This window comes from Phyllostomus discolor, chromosome 5 (genome assembly GCF_004126475.2).
Source record: "Phyllostomus discolor isolate MPI-MPIP mPhyDis1 chromosome 5, mPhyDis1.pri.v3, whole genome shotgun sequence".
NCBI classification, from domain to species: Eukaryota; Metazoa; Chordata; class Mammalia; order Chiroptera; family Phyllostomidae; genus Phyllostomus; species Phyllostomus discolor.
The window spans coordinates 96960983-96982550 of record NC_040907.2 but is presented as its reverse complement, the minus strand read 5'-3'; the positions used below and the strand labels follow the sequence as shown (position 1 = coordinate 96982550).

Genomic DNA, 21568 nt, shown 5'->3' with positions numbered 1-21568 from the left:
AAAGTAAATTCTTCACAGAATGTATTAAAAATCCTATCTCATCCTCAGTATTCTTTTCAACAACCAAAAAATATTGACCTTTTTCAGGAAAGTGTGTCTGTATTTACCTTATAGTCTGGATGACATGAGCAAGCCATTGTCCATCCAGCTCAGACTTCACCTCCCAGCCTCCATACTGCCTCATTCCACCCTCTGGGATGCTGAGCGGAAGCAGCGCTCCACGGATCAGCTTCACAAGGCAATGCATTATCTCCTGAATCATTTTCTGGACAATAGTAAATAAGCAAACTGCATTAAAAGTCACTAACTTGATTACATCAAATAAATGATTCTGCTTGAATGATGATGAATAGCTTGAACATAAATAAAAGTCTTCTACTATGATTGAGAAAAACCTACCCTGTTGGAAAAGTCTACATACTTATCTCTAACTTACCTTAAAATCATTTTGTCGTTGCCTTACATTCTTTGATCTTTCAATGTGGCTTGACTTCTCAGCAGTCTTAAAAATTAAAAAAAAACATTTATCTTTAGAAATAATTTGGAGTTGTACATAAAAAAAGGATGAAATACAGTTATAACTTGATTTAAAGAAAGGTATAAGAAATAATCTAAATTTCTGATTACAGGATGACTATTCTAAAAACCTTTCTTATTAAAACAAGAAGATATTCACCTTCCTAAAATATTTAAGTACAATTCCCATTAATGAACCTAAGTATTAATTGAAACAGCCTTTTTTTTGTAGGGGAATTTCAAATGTCATTTTCATCAACAATTTTAAGTGGTTAAACCTAAAAGCAGAAGTGTCCAAGCATGCAGCTTGGGATGACTATGAATACAGCCCAACACAAAATCACACATTTACCTAAAAGATTATGAGATTTTTTTGTGATTATGTGGCACAATGTCACATAAAATAAACATGTATGCTTTCACTATTTGTTAAACATGCATCTTCAAGGTGAAAACCAACTTATCAATACCATGTTTCAAACAATAACAGTGTTCCAAATGAAATTATGGCAAGCTCAAATTAAAGCAGGCAATTTTATGCATTTTGACATGTTAGCTAAACACACTCCTGTGTACAGCAAAAAAAAAAAAAAATGCAGCCTTGCTTTGCTATTTGATACAAGAATTTGAAAACAGATTTTAAGTTTTCTGGGAAAATAATCACTTGCTATATTTGAGACTCCATTTTCAGTCGACATAAGAATGTTACCTGCCAATTTAATGGAATGCATAGAGATGCAATGTGATATTCAACTTAAAGAAAAATCTGATAATGTCTCTGTACTGGACTGTTATAGGTCTTGTTTTCCCAGAGACAAATATCCCTGGCTTCACAATCACACTTTATTCATGTCATCGCTAGTTGACAGCACCTACATTGGCAAGCAACTATTTTCAAGAATAAAACACATTAAGAGTAAAATTAAAACCAAAATATCTGATGAGCACCTTGAGAACTCACTGAGAAATGCAACTACTTCTATGAAACCAGATATTGATGTACTAGTTTCTCAAATACAATGTCAAACATCCCACTAGTTTTATGATGCTCTCTTTTACTTTTATAAGAAAAAAAATATTAACAAAGACATCAGTACTGTTTTATTACTTAGATATGTACATTTTCTATATTAGTGATCACAAATGTGGTACCTGTTGATGATTTTGAAAAATTACAGAAAGGCCCGCTGTATAATTAGTGCTATTACATGAGGACTTTTTTTCTTATCTGTGATGGCAAATATCATGAAAATTATGCATGGACCTTTTTTTGTTCATCGATTTTTGTTAGTGTTTGTATATTTAATGCGTGGCCCAAGACAACTCTTCTTCTTCCAGTGTGGGCCAGAGACGTCAAAAGGTTAGACACCCCTGCTTAGCATCATACCCATGATAACATTCTCAACATCATTTCTCACCAACTAGGATGGAAATGTAAAAAAGAATAAACTCCAGAATAATGTCTACTAATCTTAGGACATATATTCCATTCCCCTAACAAATATTGCTGAATATAAGCATTATAACTGGCATCTTATTTTTTAAAAAATTATAAATCATTGCTCTTCTTCAAAGGTTTTTCAGTCTAAGGAGAAAACATATTACAGAATTCTAAAATTAATTTTTTATCTGTTTACTGATAGCCACGTTCTCTTCTGATAATTCTCCTTAAAGTAATGTGTAGATGACTACAGTACGTTGATTAAAGAAAAATCAATTCAACTGGATTTCAGTTAACATTTTATTAACAAATTTTTGAGAACTAGATATTATTATATAAAATGCCTTAGAAAGTTTCCAAATAAAGTAGTGACAACATGGTGCAATATAAAAGAAAATTTTGGTATTTTATTAACATAAAGCAACATATTCAGCTTTTATCATATATATCAGCATTTATCATATTTATATTTTATCAGTATTTATTAACATATATTCAGCTTTTATCATTTTTTCTTTGTAGAAACACACTTCTGCTTTAAAATACTTAAACTTGAGTTTTTAAAAAAATGGTAAACCCAAAATTTACCTCAATAACAATTCAATAAGAAAAATCCTAAGTTCATTGGCAAACAACACTCAAAATTCTTTGTGCACCAAGATTTAACTCAGAAATTGATGTTTTTGTCCCTTTATTTTTAATACAAATGAGAAAATACTGAAGTGCTTTATAGCTCCTGTGAGAAGTAAGTAGAGGGGGATAGGGTTAAGAGCATGACTAGCTAGAAGAACGCTGCACTAACCCAGGGAAGCAATGACAGTGTTTTAGGCTACAACAGTGAATAGGGGATCCCTGTGGATGGCTTAGATACAAGCTTCTGGGGCAGAAGTGACTGAACCTAGTGATTCCACTGGGTGTTTCAGTGAGAAAGGAGAGATGTCAAGAGTGACTTCCATCTGAGTCATGACCACTCAGGTAAGTCCAAATGGCCCTGATGTCTGTTAGCCTACTTTCTGTTTCTGTCAAGTATGCTGCTCTGATTCAAAATAATACTTGGTAATCCAGTGGCCCAGGTGTAGAAAAGCAGAGATGTGGCCCCTGCTTCATGAAGTGATAAAGAGCTATTCTCTAAATGGTAGTTTATCAGGCCTATGTCATAAGTACTTTTTTTCCTATACTAATTTATCCTTGTAGCTTCAAATACCATTTCTAATACCTTCCTATTTCAGGTTCTGCACTCAAATCCACTATGCATGTGGAAGGGGAAAATGGGGAGCGGTGGGATTCCTTCGGATCAACAAATAATTCTCCAGGCCCCAGTTCTGACACTCCCTGGAGTCAGATTCCAGTTAATGATTCAGTCCCATAAGACCTTCTTCCCTGAAAGCCCAGACACACAGTTTAAGATGCCAATCACAAGCCCAGGTTGTCTCCTGTGCTTCTGATGACTGGTTACAGATTGGAGTCCTTACAAACCTCTTCTCAGATTCAATTAATTTGCTAGAATAGCTCACAGAACTCAGAGAAACATAATACTTACTAGATCACTGGTTTATTACAGAAGAGTATAACCCAGCAACAGACCAATGGAAATGATGCATAGGGCATGGGGAAAGGATGCAAAGCTTCCATGCCCCCTCTGAACAGGCCACTCTCCCAAAATCTCTATGTGTTCATTAACCCAGAAACTCTTTGATCCCTTCCTTCTGAGTTTGTACAGAGGCTTTGTTAAAATCACTGGTGACTGGTGACTGAACTCAACCTCCAGCTATGTAGGGGGTGGTGGGGGGGGGGGGTTAGACTGAAAGTTCCAACCCTCTAATCACATGGTTGGTGCTCTGGGCAACCAGCCCTCCATCCTTAGGTGGGCACCTAAGTTGTGTCATTAACATAACAAAAGACACCTTTATCATTTCTCACTTCAGAAATTTCAAGGGTTTCAGGAGCTCTGTGCCAGAATGGGGACAAAGACCAAACAGATATTTATTATAAATCATATATCACACTTCCAAATTTATATATACAACCCAAATCTTTCTTCTGACATTGAATATTTCTTCTTGAATAACTCACAAGAATTTCAAATGCAACAGAATAAAACAGAAAACTGTTATTTTCCTCCAAATATGTTCTTTCTCATGTCTTTCTGACTTTGAAAACAGCACCTACTCACTTGGGAGCCCATGCAAGTTGTATGTGAATACCTGTCCTCATCATCTTCATGTGATCCATCAGTAGTACCGTCAACACTACTTCCAAAATACAAATAAAATTTATCCTTTTCTCTCCAACTCTATTGCCAAAACTGTAACCCAACCACCATTTTCTGGCTGGACAGCCACAAGAACATACCAAACTTGACTTTTGTTCTGTGCCAACTCATTCTTGAACAAGCAACCAGAGTAGTCTTTTTAAAACAGAAATCCAGTCAGGTAACTTCACCACTTCAAGAGTCTCCATGGCTTCCCACAGCACTTAAACAGGGGTGTCAAACTCATTTTCAGTGGGGGCCACATCGGCCTCATGGCTGCCTTCAAGGGCCTGAATGTAATTTTAGGACTGTATAAATGTAACTACTCCTTAACTAGGGGCAAGGAGCTCCGTGCTGCCACCAGGCAGAAACAAGGTGGGGGGGCCGGATTTGGCTCACGGGCCTTGTTATGTTTGCCGCCTGTGACTTAGAATACAAACTCTTTACCCTGCCTGCTGCTCTAGCCTCAGATCTTGCTTCTCCTAATACACTCACCCACTGCTCGGCACACTCTGGATGCTGTGACTTTCTTTCTGCCAAACCCCTTTCCCTAGTTCTGGGTGTGCTATTCTTTCTGCCTAGTGCACTCTTCCTGATCCTTTGCGTAGCTGTTTCCTTCTTATGCTTTAAGTTTCAGTTTCAATATCATTTCCATATAGAAATCTTCCCTGACTTCCATTCCACTACTGGTATTATTTAAGACTCTCAGCTGTTACCAAAATTTAGGAAAATTTAACAAAAATTGTCATTCTGTCTCTACAGGAGGGGAGAGGTCATGTTTATCTTGGCCACTATTTTATTTGTATTATATATATGTATATTAAAATTTGTGTATACATGTATTAGTACCTAGCACAAAGAGGCTATTCAGGGCATTCAATATTTGGTGAAATAAAGTTATCACCAAGGGTTAGGATTCTTCAGAACCTCCTGGAATATATTTCAGAAAGTATGATGGCTCTGAATGCCACTAGGTTCATCAAAAGGTCTTCTTTAAAAACTTGAACTCCAGCATCTCCACATGGCAGCCTGGCTGCAGGGCATAATCCTGTGATATGCTCCTGAAATGTCCAACAAACTTAATACTTCTCCTGGAGATTTAAGATGTCAATAAAGGGATGAGCAGAGGTTTAAGAATTTTGTGTGAATGTTGGGGGTTGAGAAAACTGTTTTAGGTGTGGAATTCTGATGTTGCTGAGGAGCCCAGCACCTACTGTGGCGTCAGGGAACAGAGAACAACACTATCATCCTATACTGTGAAATCTATGTAAAGGACTTTGTGAGGTCTATTTTTGTGTCAACTTTACAGGGCCATTGGGTGCCCAGAAATTTGGTTAAACATTACTCTGGGTGTGTCTGTGAGGGTGTCTCTGGATAGGATTAATATTTGAATTGGTAGGCTAAAAGAAGCAGCTTGGCTTCCTCAGTGTAGGTGGGTCCCATCCAATCAGTTGAAGTCCTGACTAGAACAAAAAGGCCAGGGTAAGGGGGAATTCCTATAGCTTGACTGCATAAGCTGGGACATTGGCCTTTTCCAGCCTTCAGACTGGAACTGAAACACTGGCAATTCCAGGGTATTGAGCCTGCTGGTCTTTAAACTGGAACTATACAAGGGGCTCTCTTGAGTCTCCAGCTTGCTGATTACAGATCTCAGGACTTGTTAACCTCCATAATCATGTAAGCCAATTTCTTAAAGTAAATCTACTTCTCTTTAGATATATGGTTAGACATAGAATCACCATCCTATTGGCTGTTTCTCTAAACCCTAATATAAACCTGGTTTAGTGTGCTGTGGAGGAAGAGATGAAACTCTTAAAGAAAGACATAAATTGTCTCAATGAAGGGTCATGCCAGTATAAAACTGTAAGCATCTTGATTGTCAGATGGTATCTTTTCTAGTTTTATCTCCCACAGTACCTAATACTAAACTTTTCACAAAGTGGGCTTGTTCAATGGGAAGATTACTTCATAGTCCTTTGCAAAATATTTTCAAATCAAAGAAAAAAGTGAAAATCAATCATCATATCAAAATTAAGGCCAAATTTTGCCAGAACAATTTTGTCTACCAAACATGTGCTAATGAATGCATGATACCATCTACTGCACAGAATAATTTTATAAACTTCAAGGACCTGTCTCTGAATATATGAAAAATGGAGGAGATAGGAGAATGGGTTCTAAAGCATACCCCTTGCAATTGTCAATTTAAATTATTTTAATCTAATGCAGAAATTGAACATTTTCAACATATTGAATTATGTACAGTTTGCTCTATTTTTAAAATCTAATTTTGGAACGTAAAGTGCTATATACTATAAATTATAAAAATTTAAAAAATTCTATTCCTAATATTTAAAAATTATTTGGGTACTTTAAAAATTTTCACCCCAAAACACATTATATTTAAAATATATCTAAAGGTGAGATCTTAACCTACTATTAACCATTTCGTTAACTAAAAACCTTAAGTCTTTCCTGCACACACAGACCAAAACTACTTTGTGGTGAGACCAACGGCTAGATTTCACTGTTTTGATTCACATATGTTACTTCACACGGGCTTGACTGGTTGGAAGAACTGACTATTTTTTAAACTGCTGAAAACTCCATCTAAATCTTTAACGGATAAACTCTTAATAAAGTAAAATAGTTCTATAACAAGAAAAGTAAGAAATTTCACATAAGTTGTATTTAAATATTATAGAGCTTTCTTGCATGAGATTAAATAGCAACTATCAAAGCCCAAGACTCTTCCCAGTTTAATTTAATTGTCTGGATTTCACTCACAGAATGAAATCGTGGACCCACTTTCTTAACTCCTTCATTACTGTCTACTGCCCTTTAGTGTCTTTCTAGCTTTTCAAGAGAGGGTAAATAGTTTAAAAATATGCCTAAATATATAAGTTCATAAGTATAAATAAGTAGAAATACCACAGGCATAACCAACTCAGTAAAACTGATAAAAAACTATTTTTTTGTACTACTATTGTTTCACAACTAGGTGTAACCTATAAGGAAGGAAAATTTCTTCCTTTTCACTAAAATATCTCAGGCCAAAAACATTAGGGAACTTTACAAACTCTAAAAAGACACACAATAAGGCCACTAATGTCAATCTATGCTGGGCCACCAATAGAAACTGATCCAATCAGAAGGAAAAAGCATTTGGCAGGAAAATAACTAGGTTTAAATCCATTTCCTAAGGGAATAATTCTTCAGATGAGTTAATCCATCTTGTTATTATTCAACACTAATCTAGAAGTTCATCAGACCAGTATTTCATAATGCTATGAAACTTGGTTCACTGAAAACCTATTATGTGCCAAGGCAATGAGATTTCAAATACCAGAGTATATATTTATTCCAAATAATATAAGCAAATTATTATTTATCTTCTAGACACTGTAATAAGTAAACACTTCACTTATATTAACTCATTTAATTCTCAAACCAGCCTTATGGAGTGGGCACAGAGAAGTAAAGTTATTTGCCTAAGGTCATAGCTAATAGGTGACAAATATTAGGTGTTTCTAATTCAACACTAGTGTTCTGTAAGAAAAAGTGTGAATACTCCTTGTCTAAGGCAGCAATAAGGAAGCATCTAACCTTTCTAGTCCTCGTATCTAGTCCTAGGAATCTGAGTTAGAAATGGAGCAGATTAAAAGAGTCACCTATGGCACCATGGGAATGGTGCAGCTGTCCTCCACTGTGGGAAAGGGCGAGAACCCAAACCTGTTCTCAGCATAGCCACACAACTCCCATCCAGCTGAGATGAATAAAAATGTAAATTGATGGGGAAATGTCTGAAAGCTGTACATTGAGAAAACTTTTTCATGACACCTGGAAAATTGACATTTAAAGCATTTTCTTTCTAGGCCAACAATAAGCAATTTTGCACTTATGTCAGCCAAACTCCACTTTATTTTATGGAATACTGGCTTTCTCTGTATAGTTAATTTTCAATGGACCTTTTTGTATAACCAAGTGATACAAAAAGAACAAAAGTTATGGCATACATTAGTAATTGCTATAATATTGAAAGTTCACTTAGAAAGTATAGTAACTGATACACTGCTGAAATTAAAGAAATGCTTAAAGGAATGATTTTTCTAAGAAAGTTGTTTTTTTATGCATTACTGATTTTGTGTTTTTCATGCACTAAAGAAATTTTATGGTTTAGATAACTAACCATTCTCATAAAGAAGAATCTAGGAATCTACTAGGTTAAAAAGAGACAGTGGACAAATAAGAATTAAATATACAATGGAAAAAACAAAAAAATAAAATGAACAATTCTTCTTTAAGAGCAGCATGAATGTATGCCACAAACAAGACTGGATGGACCTTTGGAGTACCCAACATACACAACCACTTTTTGCCAAGGACTAGAGGTCTTGAACTACAAATGTATGCCTTAGTACAAAAAAACCAGAAACTTTTTAGCCCTTTTCCCCATCCATTTTTGTGTTAACAAGTACAAAAGATATAGAAAATAGCTTTTACCATCAGGAAGATCCCTATATCCCCAGATCTCTCAGGGCTATAAAGAGTTCTCTTTGGAGACTTGAAACCTGAGCTGCCTTCTCCAAGTTACAAGTGGAAGCAAAGGGTACTACAGTATATATGCCAGGACCTAGGGGCCTTTCATGGAGAACTTGAAATGGGACAACAGAATGATGAATCTAAGTTCCAGGTGGAATACAGAATAAGTCAGAGTCATTACTTTATGATCATAACTTCTATGACACCAATTATGTTATGATTAAGATACTAAGTAAATGTGTGATCTGTAAAAATATAAAGGCTTATAATAACTTCTGTAGAATGATCATATAAGAACTAAATAAAAGAATCTTTAATTCTTTCAAACTAGGAATTCCAAAATTATATGAATTACTTCAAATCTGTGTACAAGCTGCAAGCATTTTATCCTTATTTTATCATTTATTCATAGTACACAGTAATTTCACACATAATTTGACCTGACTGGCACTTAATTCAGAATCCTTGAAAATATTTTGAATTTTCTTTAATTGACTATCTCATTTAATCCTCACAATCACCCTTTGAAACAGATGCACTTAACATTTTCCTTTTACAGTTGAGGAAACTGAATCCCAGAACAATTAACTTGTTCAAAATCATAGAGCTATTAAATGTTAGGGCTTTACAGTGCTTTTAAGTAATTTTTAAATATTGGACAATAGTTATAGGTGCTGGGCCTTTAAGGTTTTAAAAAAGCCACTTTAGAATCTTTAAGACTAAAAATTCACAATTACTTAACTACATCTATAGTCATATTAGGATACATACCTCACTGAAAAGGCTTCCATTAACATATGAAATCCAAAGTTTCCAGAAGTTAGGCAGCTGACTTAAAACAAGCTTGGTCAATTTTTCAACAAATGCTACCCGGTGGGGACATTTGTATCTCCATGCTAAGGGAGGTAAAGAATAAAATACTTTGAGTATACTTTTGAATCAGGAATAAAAATCTATTTAAACATATTGCCACTCCCCCAACCAAAAATGTGTTCCACTTTGGCTGCAGAGTTTTAATATACTGAAAGCCCACTATTCCGTTCTTCATATTGCACTCACAGTGCCTGCCTGTGCAGAACACACTCTCACCAGAGGCCCCAGCTTTCCCACGGGTTATGAAAGGCAAGGGAGGGGATGTCAGACCAGAAGGGCACAGAAGCAGGAGCAGGGAAGACTTCATAGAGTAGGATCCTTTGGCTTTTCAACCTTGTTGTCTTCGGGATCCTATATATCTCTTTAAAAAGTCATGCCTTCAAACAGCTAAGGCAATAAATATTGGCCTCTAGACAATATTTAAATTTGTAACTAATATCAACTTATTAGAAATGCCATTATACATTCTTATGTAGTGAAAATTCAGTAAAAAGTCAAGCTATCACAAAGGAACATATTCAAGCACAATCATGTAATAAACTCCTCCCATAACAAAGAAATTTATGAAAAAAAAATAATATCGAAGCCTCTGGGGTTACATGTAATTTAATGTAGTTATTGTAGTAAGTGGGAAACAAGATCTTATAGGATTCTTAGAGGAAGAATAAATCCGTGGGAATAAAAACAAACATAGTAATTCACTGAGTGTGAATCACTTTCCCATCTCTTCTACCTTTCTTAATCACACTCTCTTCCTGCTTCTCTCCCTGCCATGCCCTGCTTCCTGGCCCTGTCGTTCTGCTTCAGAGCCTCTAACATGGGCAGGCAGAGGCTTGCTTCTTCACTGTCCAAATGCATAGCACTCATGAGGAGCCCTTCTGGGGTCGACTTCAAAGCAAGTCAAAAAAGGGAACTTCCATTAATTTCTCCATTAACTACCAGTTTCCTTTAAAAAAACCTCCAGGCAAAAAAACTTGTGGTGTAATATTATCGTTGTTATTCCGGGGGGGGGGGGGGGGGAGGTGGATTTTATTTATTTTAAAATATTTAATAATTTTCTAAGAATATAATATATAGTTAGAAAAGAGAACTACCACTCACTCTCATCCCCCATTGTACAGTTCACAACTCCAACCATAAAAAGCCACTGTTAATAGTTTCTTGTGATTCTTTCAGAAATGTCTTTTATACACAAAGGCAAAAAGAAATATGTATTTTGCCCCCACTCAAATGTTCTTTTACACAAATAAAAGCATACTAAAACACTCTTTTGACATAGCTTTTCATCATTTAACAATGAGTCCTAGAGTTCTTCCATACTCATACATAAATGCTTCCTATTTTTCTCCCTCACCAATTACATAGTGTTTCATAATTAGTAAGCCTCCTTCTAATGGATAGGACTGTTTTTAATCTTTTCCAGTTAACATTAATGCTTCAACCAATAAGCTACATATCAGCATGTGTACTGATGCTGATATGTAGCAAGTACAAATGCTCCTCAACTTACAATGGGCTACATCCCAATTAGCCCATTGTAAGTTGAAAATATCGTAAGTCGAAAAGGCACTAAATACATCTAACCTAGCAAATGTTAGCTTAGCCTCACCTACCTTAACCGTGTTCAGAGCCAACATCCAAAAATTGCTGGCAACACAATACACTATAGACTCAGAGTGTCGACTGTTTACCCAATGACTGACTGCCTGGCTGACTGAGAACTGTGGCTCACCATGCTGCCAGCATCATAAGACAGTGTCAGATTGCATACTGCTAGCCCAGGAAAAAAAAATGAAAATTCAAAATCAGAAGTACAGTTTCTCCTGAATGTGTATTGCACTGATACCATAGTAAAGCTGAAATATCATTAAATCGATCCATCATTAAGCGGGGGACTATCTATATAAGTGCAGAAGAGGAATTGTTAGGTCCAAGAGTACATAAAGTTGTAGTTTTAATAGGTATTATTAAACTGATCTTTAAGGGATTATTTACATACTCACAAACAACACATGGAAGTTATAGCTTCCTTATAACCTCAGCAATGAACAAACAGAACACATAAAACCCAAAACAACACTAGCAGTTTTTGCCTAACTAGTATCACATTATAGTGTTACAATGCTTTTTTAGCTTTTATTATGACTGAGGTTGAGTACCTACTCAAATGCTTAAGAGCCATTCAGACTTCCTTTTTTGTGGCCTGTAGAACCTCTTTATTTATTGAGCACGTTAGTCCTTTGGCTATATTATGAGTTGTGAGAAGCTTTAAATTCGGTTGTCCTATATAAGGAAGGCATGGTTCATTACTTAGGAGCATATTTTAAACTTGTACTTGTTCATCCAGTCAATGTTTACTGAATGTCCACTATGTGCTAATTCTGTGGCTGCTCTCCAAGAACTGTCTAATGATGCTCAGCACAAATACTGAACAGGGCAGGTCTCTGCCTTCAGAGAGCCTACAATTAAATGGACAGCCAATGAAAGGAGTCCTAATAGTAATATGATATGAGTCTAGTGAGATGAGAGGTATATTTCATCTAAACACAGAGCTGAAACAGACAAACACTAACTACCTTCGAAATGGCAGGTAGTACACTACATAGCACAGGCCATTGTTGATGTGTCTTGGGCCAATGATAAGGTAAACATAGAACAGGAAAATCTAAAAACTGAAAAAGCATCAAAAGACCTGCCTCATATAGTAGCAAGTAGACTCTTAGATGGCTTATTCCCCAGAATTAATGTTTCAAAAGATATAAGCTCCTCCATTCAGCTGTAACCCTATTGTGAGAAACTAATATGGCATCCTTACCTCATACACTCTTTGCAGGGTTTGTTTTAAATTAAAGTGAAAACAATATAATCTGAATCCAAATCCCCGCTGGCTATGAAGTTAGACAAGCTATTTGTGTAGTCTGGCCTGGCTTACTACACATTTGTGTATTCTACATATACATATATATTTAACATACACAGAGGTGTGGTCTCGAAGATGAGTCTGTCATAGAAAATGCCTGTACCCCAAAGAAAAACAGGAAACACTGCCTTTTCACCAATTTAAAAGAAAAACTCTTTTTAAAAGCCATAGAATAAATGAACAGAAAGTAAACTTAGCAATTCTCATTAAATCCATCAACTAGTAAGAATTCTACTTGAAATGGTTTTATGATAAAAGTATTTAGACAATTTTCAGTAAAAACATAACAAACCAATTCCAAGAAGCTTCCAAAAACATTCCTTCAGCTGAATCTTTCTTGGTAAATTAATAGGTAAAATTATTTTGTCTGGAGTATTAATATAGCTACTAAATGGTATTGCCAGAAAATCATACTGAGCTGGAAGATCTTCAATTACTTAATGCATTGGCATTTAATCATTAAGATTCTTGGAAAACAGATGGATTCCTGCAGCCTCCTGCCCACTGACAGAGAACAATTCTTAGTCTTGTGTTTTATTTGATCTATTTATTATTAGCAGATTCTTTATATCTATGTATTTATGAATGTAATGAGAATCCTCCTGCCCACCTCTCAATTTCCTTCTAAGTCTACTTCATTCAAATTCTGATAATTACAATTGAAAAATGATTTGGGGTTTTCTTTCCTGAATGAATTCAACATGTACTAATTTAATTCGCACACGTTATATCACTGGCAGAGAAACTTCAAGAGTTATTTCCTAAGTCTGATGAAAAGAACTAAGGGGATATGGCAGGAATGCCCAAATTTTTTCTGATAGAAATTAAAGTATATAGGCTTATGAATTTTGCTTTGATTGCAGAGTCAAGAACAAGTTTCTTCAGCTTTATTCATACCTATGTTTTATTATCAGCAATTCTTCATAATGTTCCAATTTCAAGTAATAATATTAGTGAAAATAAACTTGAATTATTTTACTTCCACCTCTAGCCATGTTGGAGTAATGAGAATTGGGTTTAACCTCCTATTATACACAATTAGAAAACTGGAAGAAAAACATAAACAACTGTTTTGAGGCACTGAACAAAAGGACAGGGAAACGTGGTGAGTCCACATTTGCCCTGGCTTTTGCCTGCAGACAATTTCTAGACAACAGAGGTAAAGGGAGGTAGAAACTAAACAAAGCTCAGTGCCCTTTCTGAGATGGAAGGATGAATTTCAAGGAGGTGAAGGCAACTAGCAAATACAGGGAAGAATTCTGTAAAGCAAGGAGGAGCTACATAGAAAACAAACTAGAAAAATCTACGTAAGATTCCTGAGTCTTTTTTTTTTAAGATTTTATTTATTTTATTTTTAGAGAGGGAACAGCGGGGGGCGAAGAAAGAGAGAGAGATATCAATGTACGGTTGCTGGGGGTTGTGGTCTGCAACCCAGGCATGTACCCTGAGTGGGAATCGAACCTGCGACACTTTGGTTCGCAGCCCATGCTCAATCCACTGAGCTATGCCAGCCAGGGCTAAGTCCTAAGTCTTTACTAAGTACTAGGTCATGCATATATGGTGTAAGGTCAAGATTCCCAGAGATCACAAGGGGCAGGGAGACTTTCTAGCTCTTAACAGTCTGAAGGAATAGTCCTCATCAATTACCTGGGTCATTTAGTGCAGACCCAAGAGATTATGCCTCAACAGGATGACTGAAATATCCCTAGAATAAAGGCAACTCTAGACTTACTCTAGCAAACTTAACGAGCCTTGAATGGATCAAACTTACTGTAAATAACTGATAAAACCATGTCCTGCACTTTTTAAATCAAGGCAGCAAAACCCAGAGACTCAACACTATATTCACAGTGTCTGGGAACAACAAAAAATGAAACAATTAGCCATGCCAAAGGCAGAGAAATGTGAACCATAACCAGAAACTAGGAGAAAAATTAGTCATTTGTTATAGATCTAGAAATAACAGAGATACAGAATTAACCAATAGTGGGCAATGTTCAAATATTTAAAGGAAAACATGAAAATAATGAAAAGGAAGATAGAGATGAAAATACAGTATGTGAAAATTTTAGGTCAGACTTTGCTGAAAAGAAGGTAAGTTGAAAGCGTTGCAATCAGAACATAATGAAATACAGATGGGGAGCAGGGGACAGAGCCTGAGTGACCTATGGTGTAGTTTACTGGTATAACACACACATAACTGGAGTCACAGAAAAGGAAGCAGAACAGAACAATATTTGAGAAAATTATGGCCAAAAATTTTTCAAATTTGATGAAAATTTCCATAACTTGATAAAACAGATACAAGGAGCTAGATAAAATCTAGGCAGTATAAATCTGAACTGTTCAAGGTGATATAATTCATTATAGTCAGCCTCAAGTATAATTTTTAATTTATTTAAGCCTGTCAGCATGTCAACTGATGGTTGTAAATTACATAACAACAGGGAAGCCAAGAGGTGGAAAGAGTTTAGACCTGACATTATTCTACTGATTAAAGAAAGGAAGTATTTTTTAAAAACTTTGGTGGGCTGCACTGTAGGGTCAGGCCCTGGGTGTATATGCTGAGAGGGCAACACTGTAGCACAGCAGGCACAAGTAAACAGTTCTGTTCTCCCATTGTTTGGTGAGCTGGGTGGAGAATGTGCACAGGACATGAAGAAGGAAAATCAACAGTTATGGAAGTTTTTCATTTAGGACAAATGAATCATCTAATTTTAAAAAGTTCTTATAATGGACATTCATATTTTTAAGGTTTTTTAATAAACCTTAAAAAATTATAAACCTTATAAACCTTAAAAAATTTCCTACTTCAATACTTTCAAGAATAACAGGAAATATTTCCAAATAGACTTTAGAGGTATTTGAATTTAACATAAATACTTGTATTACTTTATTTGTATTTCTTATTTTTGTTGTTGCAGTTAGAAATACCAGTGACTAAGAGTGTCTAATTGGCACACGAATGAATTATAATCAATACATTTTATAACTCATATACACAATAGGTAAATATCAACATTAGAAAGTTAAATGTAACATAATTATCATTTGAGATGCTTTATCTCATGAAGGCTAGCAATTAATTTATGATTAATAAATCCTTCTTTCCAAACAAAATTTAATAATTCACTGAAAAGATATCTTTCTCTGTACTGAGTACAGAAATTACTTTTGTTGCAAAATTCATCCTGAAAAAGCTCTCACGTAATTTTTTCTGTGGCATATTTTTTAAAATTAAACCACAGAAAAAAATAAACTAGGCTTTAACTAAATATGTTGAATAAATACTGACCTGTGGCCAATGACTTATTAAGAAATCAAATGGCATTGTATTTAATGTACAATGTAAAATGCATTTTAATTATTTAAATTTAATTACTGGGAAGTTTCTTAATAAGTAGAAGAGATGATGGTTGGTAATATTCAGCAGTAATAACAACTAATTAAGAAAACATCCAAGTGAAAAATGTTTAAAATTACACAAGTACAAATTTAAAAGAGAAGTTGAGGTAGAGGGACAGACTTACTGTCAGTTCGACCAGACTGGAAGCTGCTGCCCCTCTTCAGTGATGCTGTCTGACTAAGATGGCCCAACATTGAGGGAGGTACATCATTATCCGGATCCACCACGGGACTGTGCAGGCCTGGAGTACCTGGGAAAGAGAGGTTATATTCCTATAGGTTCTACATATTCATATTTAGTTGATTTAAAGCATTGTCTCTTTGAGTTATTTCTTGCTCAACTTTTCTATTCTTTTAAATAAAGGATTTACTAAGTAAAATAAAAAATATTTCCTCTAAACAGCTTTTAAACATCATGATGAATTTGGAGGATTCAATCCATTACTTTGGCTTAATACAGAGATGTAACAAATCATGGACTGAAACTTATATATCATTTTAGAATGAATATTCAGCAAAACTGGGGAGGGGTATTCCAGAAACATAAAAATGAGTATGAGAAATCAGTTTTTGAAAAACTACTTAGAACTTGGAAAGGAAGTCATAGAGGTCTGATTCTTTTAATGAAGATTTACAGCACAAATCTTTGTCTTCCTCCTTAAAACTTAAACCCCCCAATCCCATTTCTTTCTTTCTCTGGAATATGGGATTTCATTCCCTATTTCAAGCCAAACAAACTAATTTGGATCCTTTTCACCTCAATGTTGTTAATATTCCAGAGGCCTAACATGTCACTATTATTAAGAAATTCTCTTTATGTCCTGGGTTAATATCACTGAAATATTGCTTTTTTAAAAAATCTAGTCTTCCTTATATTTTTCCGTTACCATTTAGTCCCCTTATACCCTCTTCCCCCAGCAATAACAACGTTTTCCATGTCCATGAGTCCTTTTTCCTTTTTGCTCAATCCTTCTACCCCCTAACTCACCTCCCCCACCAATTCTCTCTTCAGAAATACTCCAAAATAAGCCCAGAATTCCAATGGAAATTATCCTAAGAACACGGAAACATTTTTTCTAAAATGACTACCGAGAGCTATTAGAAATGGAATCCATAGAAAATTGTACTGCAACAACAATTAAAATTAAAAAAAAAAGAAGTGGAATCCCATGTTGCTAAAGGAGTTAGTAAGACATTAATTTTAAGTAGTAAAATTTGCCTTTCAGTCTGTAGAGGTGTCTATAATTCCCCACCCTGAGTTCTTTAGCTGAGCATCTTCAAAGATCTTCAGGACAATCTGAATTCAATAAACATTTATAGAGTATTTACCATGCATACGACACTTAAATATTCTCCCTATAAAAATACACCTTATATTTCCTACCTTATTTTCTATCCTCTGTACCTGAAAGGCCTTAAACTCATTATTCCTCTCCATCCACTTAAACTCTCATCCTTAAAAATGCAACTAGAATTATAGCTGCTGCATAAAGTACTGCCTATTTCCAAGTCAGAACACTATCTTTTTAGGGATAAGGATTAAATATTATGTTTCTGTCCATAGTCATTGGACATTCTACAAATAGCTCCCTCTATATATACTGAGTGGCATATACTAAATTATTTAATTAAACAAATCTATTCCTTGTTTTTTAAGTTAACAGAATATTAAAAGCTTATAGATTTGTTTTCAGGCGTAACAGATAAAACACAATTATAAAATAATAATTTTATGTTACTGATAATGACAGCTATTCCATAACACTAAACAATTATTTACTGAACACCTCCTATATGCCAGGAACTATAGAGACCCTGGGGATAAGGTGATGAACAAAAGATAAGGCCCTGCTCTCAAGGTGTTTACATCCTGCTGGTGAAAGTAGAAAAGAAAATAATAAATAAAATACAGTAAAAAGTGCTATGGAGAGCCTGTTTCATGGACTCCTCCTAGCATAAGCCATTTAACATGATACAATGTGAGATATCTCCTTGTATCCTTACAGATTTCTGTAAAACCAGGTACATTTTCTAGAAATAGAAATTAAGTCATTTGAACAGATTCATTTTTTAGTGGAATAGAATTTTATTGAAGACTTAACTATATTGCAACTACTGTGCTAACATTTTAATTTACACACATTTCTACTTTGGAAAACATTTAAGATAAGATTTGTATAATTTAATTTTAAGAAAACAAAATAATCATAACTCAGTAAGAAAATATAAGAAATGAAAAAATACTTTTTTATAACTGAATATTTCTATATTAAAGAAGTAGTCATGTGTAGAAACTTTAACGATTTAGGACATTTTCTTTAGAGTTTATATAGTCGGCAGTGCTATTAATTGTAGAATTGAGGAAATTAATATTAAAAACATCAGTTTTCTGAAACATTTTGAACTATAAAGGGGCTTGAACTTAGTATCACATTAAACATAAAAGTGTATATAAAAACGTGCAAGAAGAGAATTCTTTAATTTAAAATGTTACATGTTATTCTGGAAGGTTTCAGGACAATAAATTTTTGACTACAAAGGAAAAAGACTTCCTAGTTTACTAAAAGTACACTGTATACCATTCCTTACCAAAAAAATATATAATTATCACCCTGGCTGGTGTAGCTCAGTGGATCAAGTGCCAGACTGCAAACCAAAGGGACGCCAGTTCGATTCCCAGTCAGGGCACATGACTGGGTTGCAGACCAGGTCCCCAGTAGGGGACAAGCAAGAAGCAACCACACACTGCTGTTTCTCTCCCTCTCTTTCTCCCTACCTTTCCTTCTCTCTAAAATTAAATAAATAAAATTTAAAAAAAAGATACAACTCTTTTTCTTAAAAAAATACAATTATCATTGTTTAAGTAAATTCTCAGGAAAAGTTTTTCTGTATAACTGATGTTTACAACTTAAATTTAAACTGTTTAAATTTAAGGTATTTATGTAGTTTAATTTAAGTAACTCAAATTCTGAAACTGCTAATGCTAAAGTTTGATATACCTTTTCCTTTATTAAGAATATGATTTTCTTCCTTTAGAAACCATAGCATAATTCTCTATAATATCAGGTAAAGAAAGTTTAACATGAACTAATTTCTTAATTAGTAATGTCAAATTACCAGCACATCTGTCACAGCAGCAGGAAGCTAGAACAGCATACCCACCCTCAGGAGTAACCAGCACCTGGATCACATCTGCAAGAGGTATTTTTGCAGAGTGACCAGAAGATAGCGCTTCAGCACTGCACACAAATGCACAAGCCTCGCAAACTAAACAGTGGGCATCAGCTCAGAAATTCATTTTTCTCCCTACCATTTTGCACCATTTTCTGTCCAAAAAAAAAATTCTTAAAATGAGTTATTTTACAGGAAATTAATAGGAGTATCCTTTGAAGAGAAAATTAATGAAAAGATTTTAAATCTCAGTTGTCAGAAATTATTTGCTATCAAGTATATTTAAAAGAAAACTTGAGGATTCTGAGATTTCATTTAAACTTAAATTGCATGACTTGATACTTCTATTCCATAAAAGAATTACAAGTATGAAGTTCTTTCGATGATAACAAAGCATTACTAAAAAGAATAAAAAGAAGATGGAAAAAAACAATTTCTGTAACAAAATCAGCAAAAAGTTCTAAAATATCTTACAAGAGATCAATTTATTTTCTCTTGTTTATTTAACCTCACAATATGATAGGAACAGCTCCTGATATGTTTAAGAGAAATATATATATTATACCAAAACATGTGGTTAGCAGAATAATTATAGTTTCATAATATCATGCTGATTTATGTGCAGATCATATGCAAGTGAAAACGATATTACTTAGTATATTTTTCCTGAAAACTTAAATTATCTGCCCCTTAATATCCAGCTGAGGACAGTGTTCAACTGTATACACACGTCAGTTTTTTCACTAGAATGTTAGCTTGCAATGGGACACTTTGAAAGTGACAGAAACTAAAGTATTTGTAAAATTGCATTTGATTTTGTCTTTCACAAACTTAGTGCTGCATTAATATGTTATACGAGGTCATTTTTTTAAACAGGAACTTTTCTCTAGAAATAACTGTTCCTATGATTTTTTCTAGATGGAAATTTTTTAAAAGCCTTTTATCAAATAGGGTTATAACCTTCCTGCCCTCATTTGTGCTAATACTAACAATTGTTCCTTATATTTGAAACTAGGTCAGGGTTTAATTCTACCCATAATTCTCATAGCTATGCAATTGGTATAGGGTTTGGCAGCGAGCTTATGGACTCATAATAGGCCTATGCTTTATCACCTGTAAAAATAAGGCCTTGAAACTATGGAATTTTTACAGTCTTTTTTAGCTGTAAAATTCTGATTCTACTATATGAAGTTTAAGCCTAAAACTTTAAATCACCACTGAGAACAAAATGGAAAGTATGCTTATTCTGCTCATTATTGCTATAATTTAAGATACTGACTAGTGGTGTCATCTAAATGTATAAAAAGTATGCCTCAACATAAAGGGCACATGGGAAAATTAATCCTTAAAAGAAGAGCACATCAACAAAATATTAAAGGTAAAGAAAAAAGTGACAATAAAAACTTCATCAGAATTTCCTGTTTTTTCTTATGAACCCTACAGCTTAAGTATTGTAAAGGCACTAAGCAGAGTAACCAATAAATATACTCAGATAAATTAGTGCTTTTAAGATAACAATTACTTGTCAATAATCCCAAAGGTATCTGAGAAGAGCAAATACAGGATAAAGACTACTCTAGACACAAATCACAAATATAAATAAATAGTGTGAGAAACCATCACAATAGAATTTGTAGAAAAAATAACAAACGAAATTCTAGAGCAGAATATTCTTCAGGTATAGCTCTACCTTTAAATTTCACGGACTAGTGTTTGAGTTACAATTTTACCAATATATCAAAGAAAAGATGTATGTCTTACTTATAGATGCTTGAAAAAAGCATCTTGGAAGAAAACCTCATTCAAACACTTAAAATTTCAAAAAAAAGAGACTGAGTTTCTTAATTACTGACAATCAAGAATAATACTTTGATTCTCTAGTTAAATAAAACTTCTATAACATGCTACCAGCAATATCAAAAGGAATTCTTTTTCTAATTAACAATATACAGGAATAATTTAAAAGATCAAAAACAAAAAAATTATTAAAGATCATTTAGGGATATAATACTATATGAGCAGAACAGAAATTTTGTTTTATTATGACAAAAACAGAGTATCTGTTTTCAGAAGTTACAGAAATTATTTTCTTCACCATACTAATAAAACAATTCTAGTCACTTCACTAAAAGAATAAAAGCTGCAGTGTAGAAATTAAAGTTTCAAGTGTTTTATTTTCTAAGAGAAAATAAACAATCTTTTACAATTTGCTATTTACAAACTGAAACATTTGCTATTTTTTTTCCCAACAACTGTGAGATTTCTACTTGGTAAGAAGTCTTCAACTTTATGCTAACCTATAGATCTGAAAACATGATCTGTAAAGCTTAAAATCTTAAGGGTTTACATTAAAACTCTGCTTTCTTACAAAAAAAAACTGATAATGCCTTTAAGAAGACTTTTTAGAAAATGCTTATATACCTAGTATTCCATAAGACTTCCAGGAAAC

At 34.3% G+C, this 21568-nt stretch overlaps 1 protein-coding gene across 8 annotated transcripts in view; it reads right to left on the bottom strand.

Annotated features, from left to right (window-relative positions):
- Positions 1 to 21568, bottom strand: part of EXOC2 (exocyst complex component 2) — a 262089-nt gene that overhangs the window by 100345 nt on the left and 140176 nt on the right. For all 8 annotated transcript variants that reach the window (XM_028511621.2, XM_036026609.1, XM_028511622.2 and 5 more), the window contains 4 exons: positions 16074 to 16199; positions 9522 to 9646; positions 437 to 502; positions 108 to 265 (listed from right to left, as the gene is read on the bottom strand). In XM_028511621.2, the coding sequence (XP_028367422.1) occupies positions 108 to 265; positions 437 to 502; positions 9522 to 9646; positions 16074 to 16199 (475 nt within the window). The remainder of the gene's footprint in view (positions 1 to 107; positions 266 to 436; positions 503 to 9521; positions 9647 to 16073; positions 16200 to 21568) is intronic.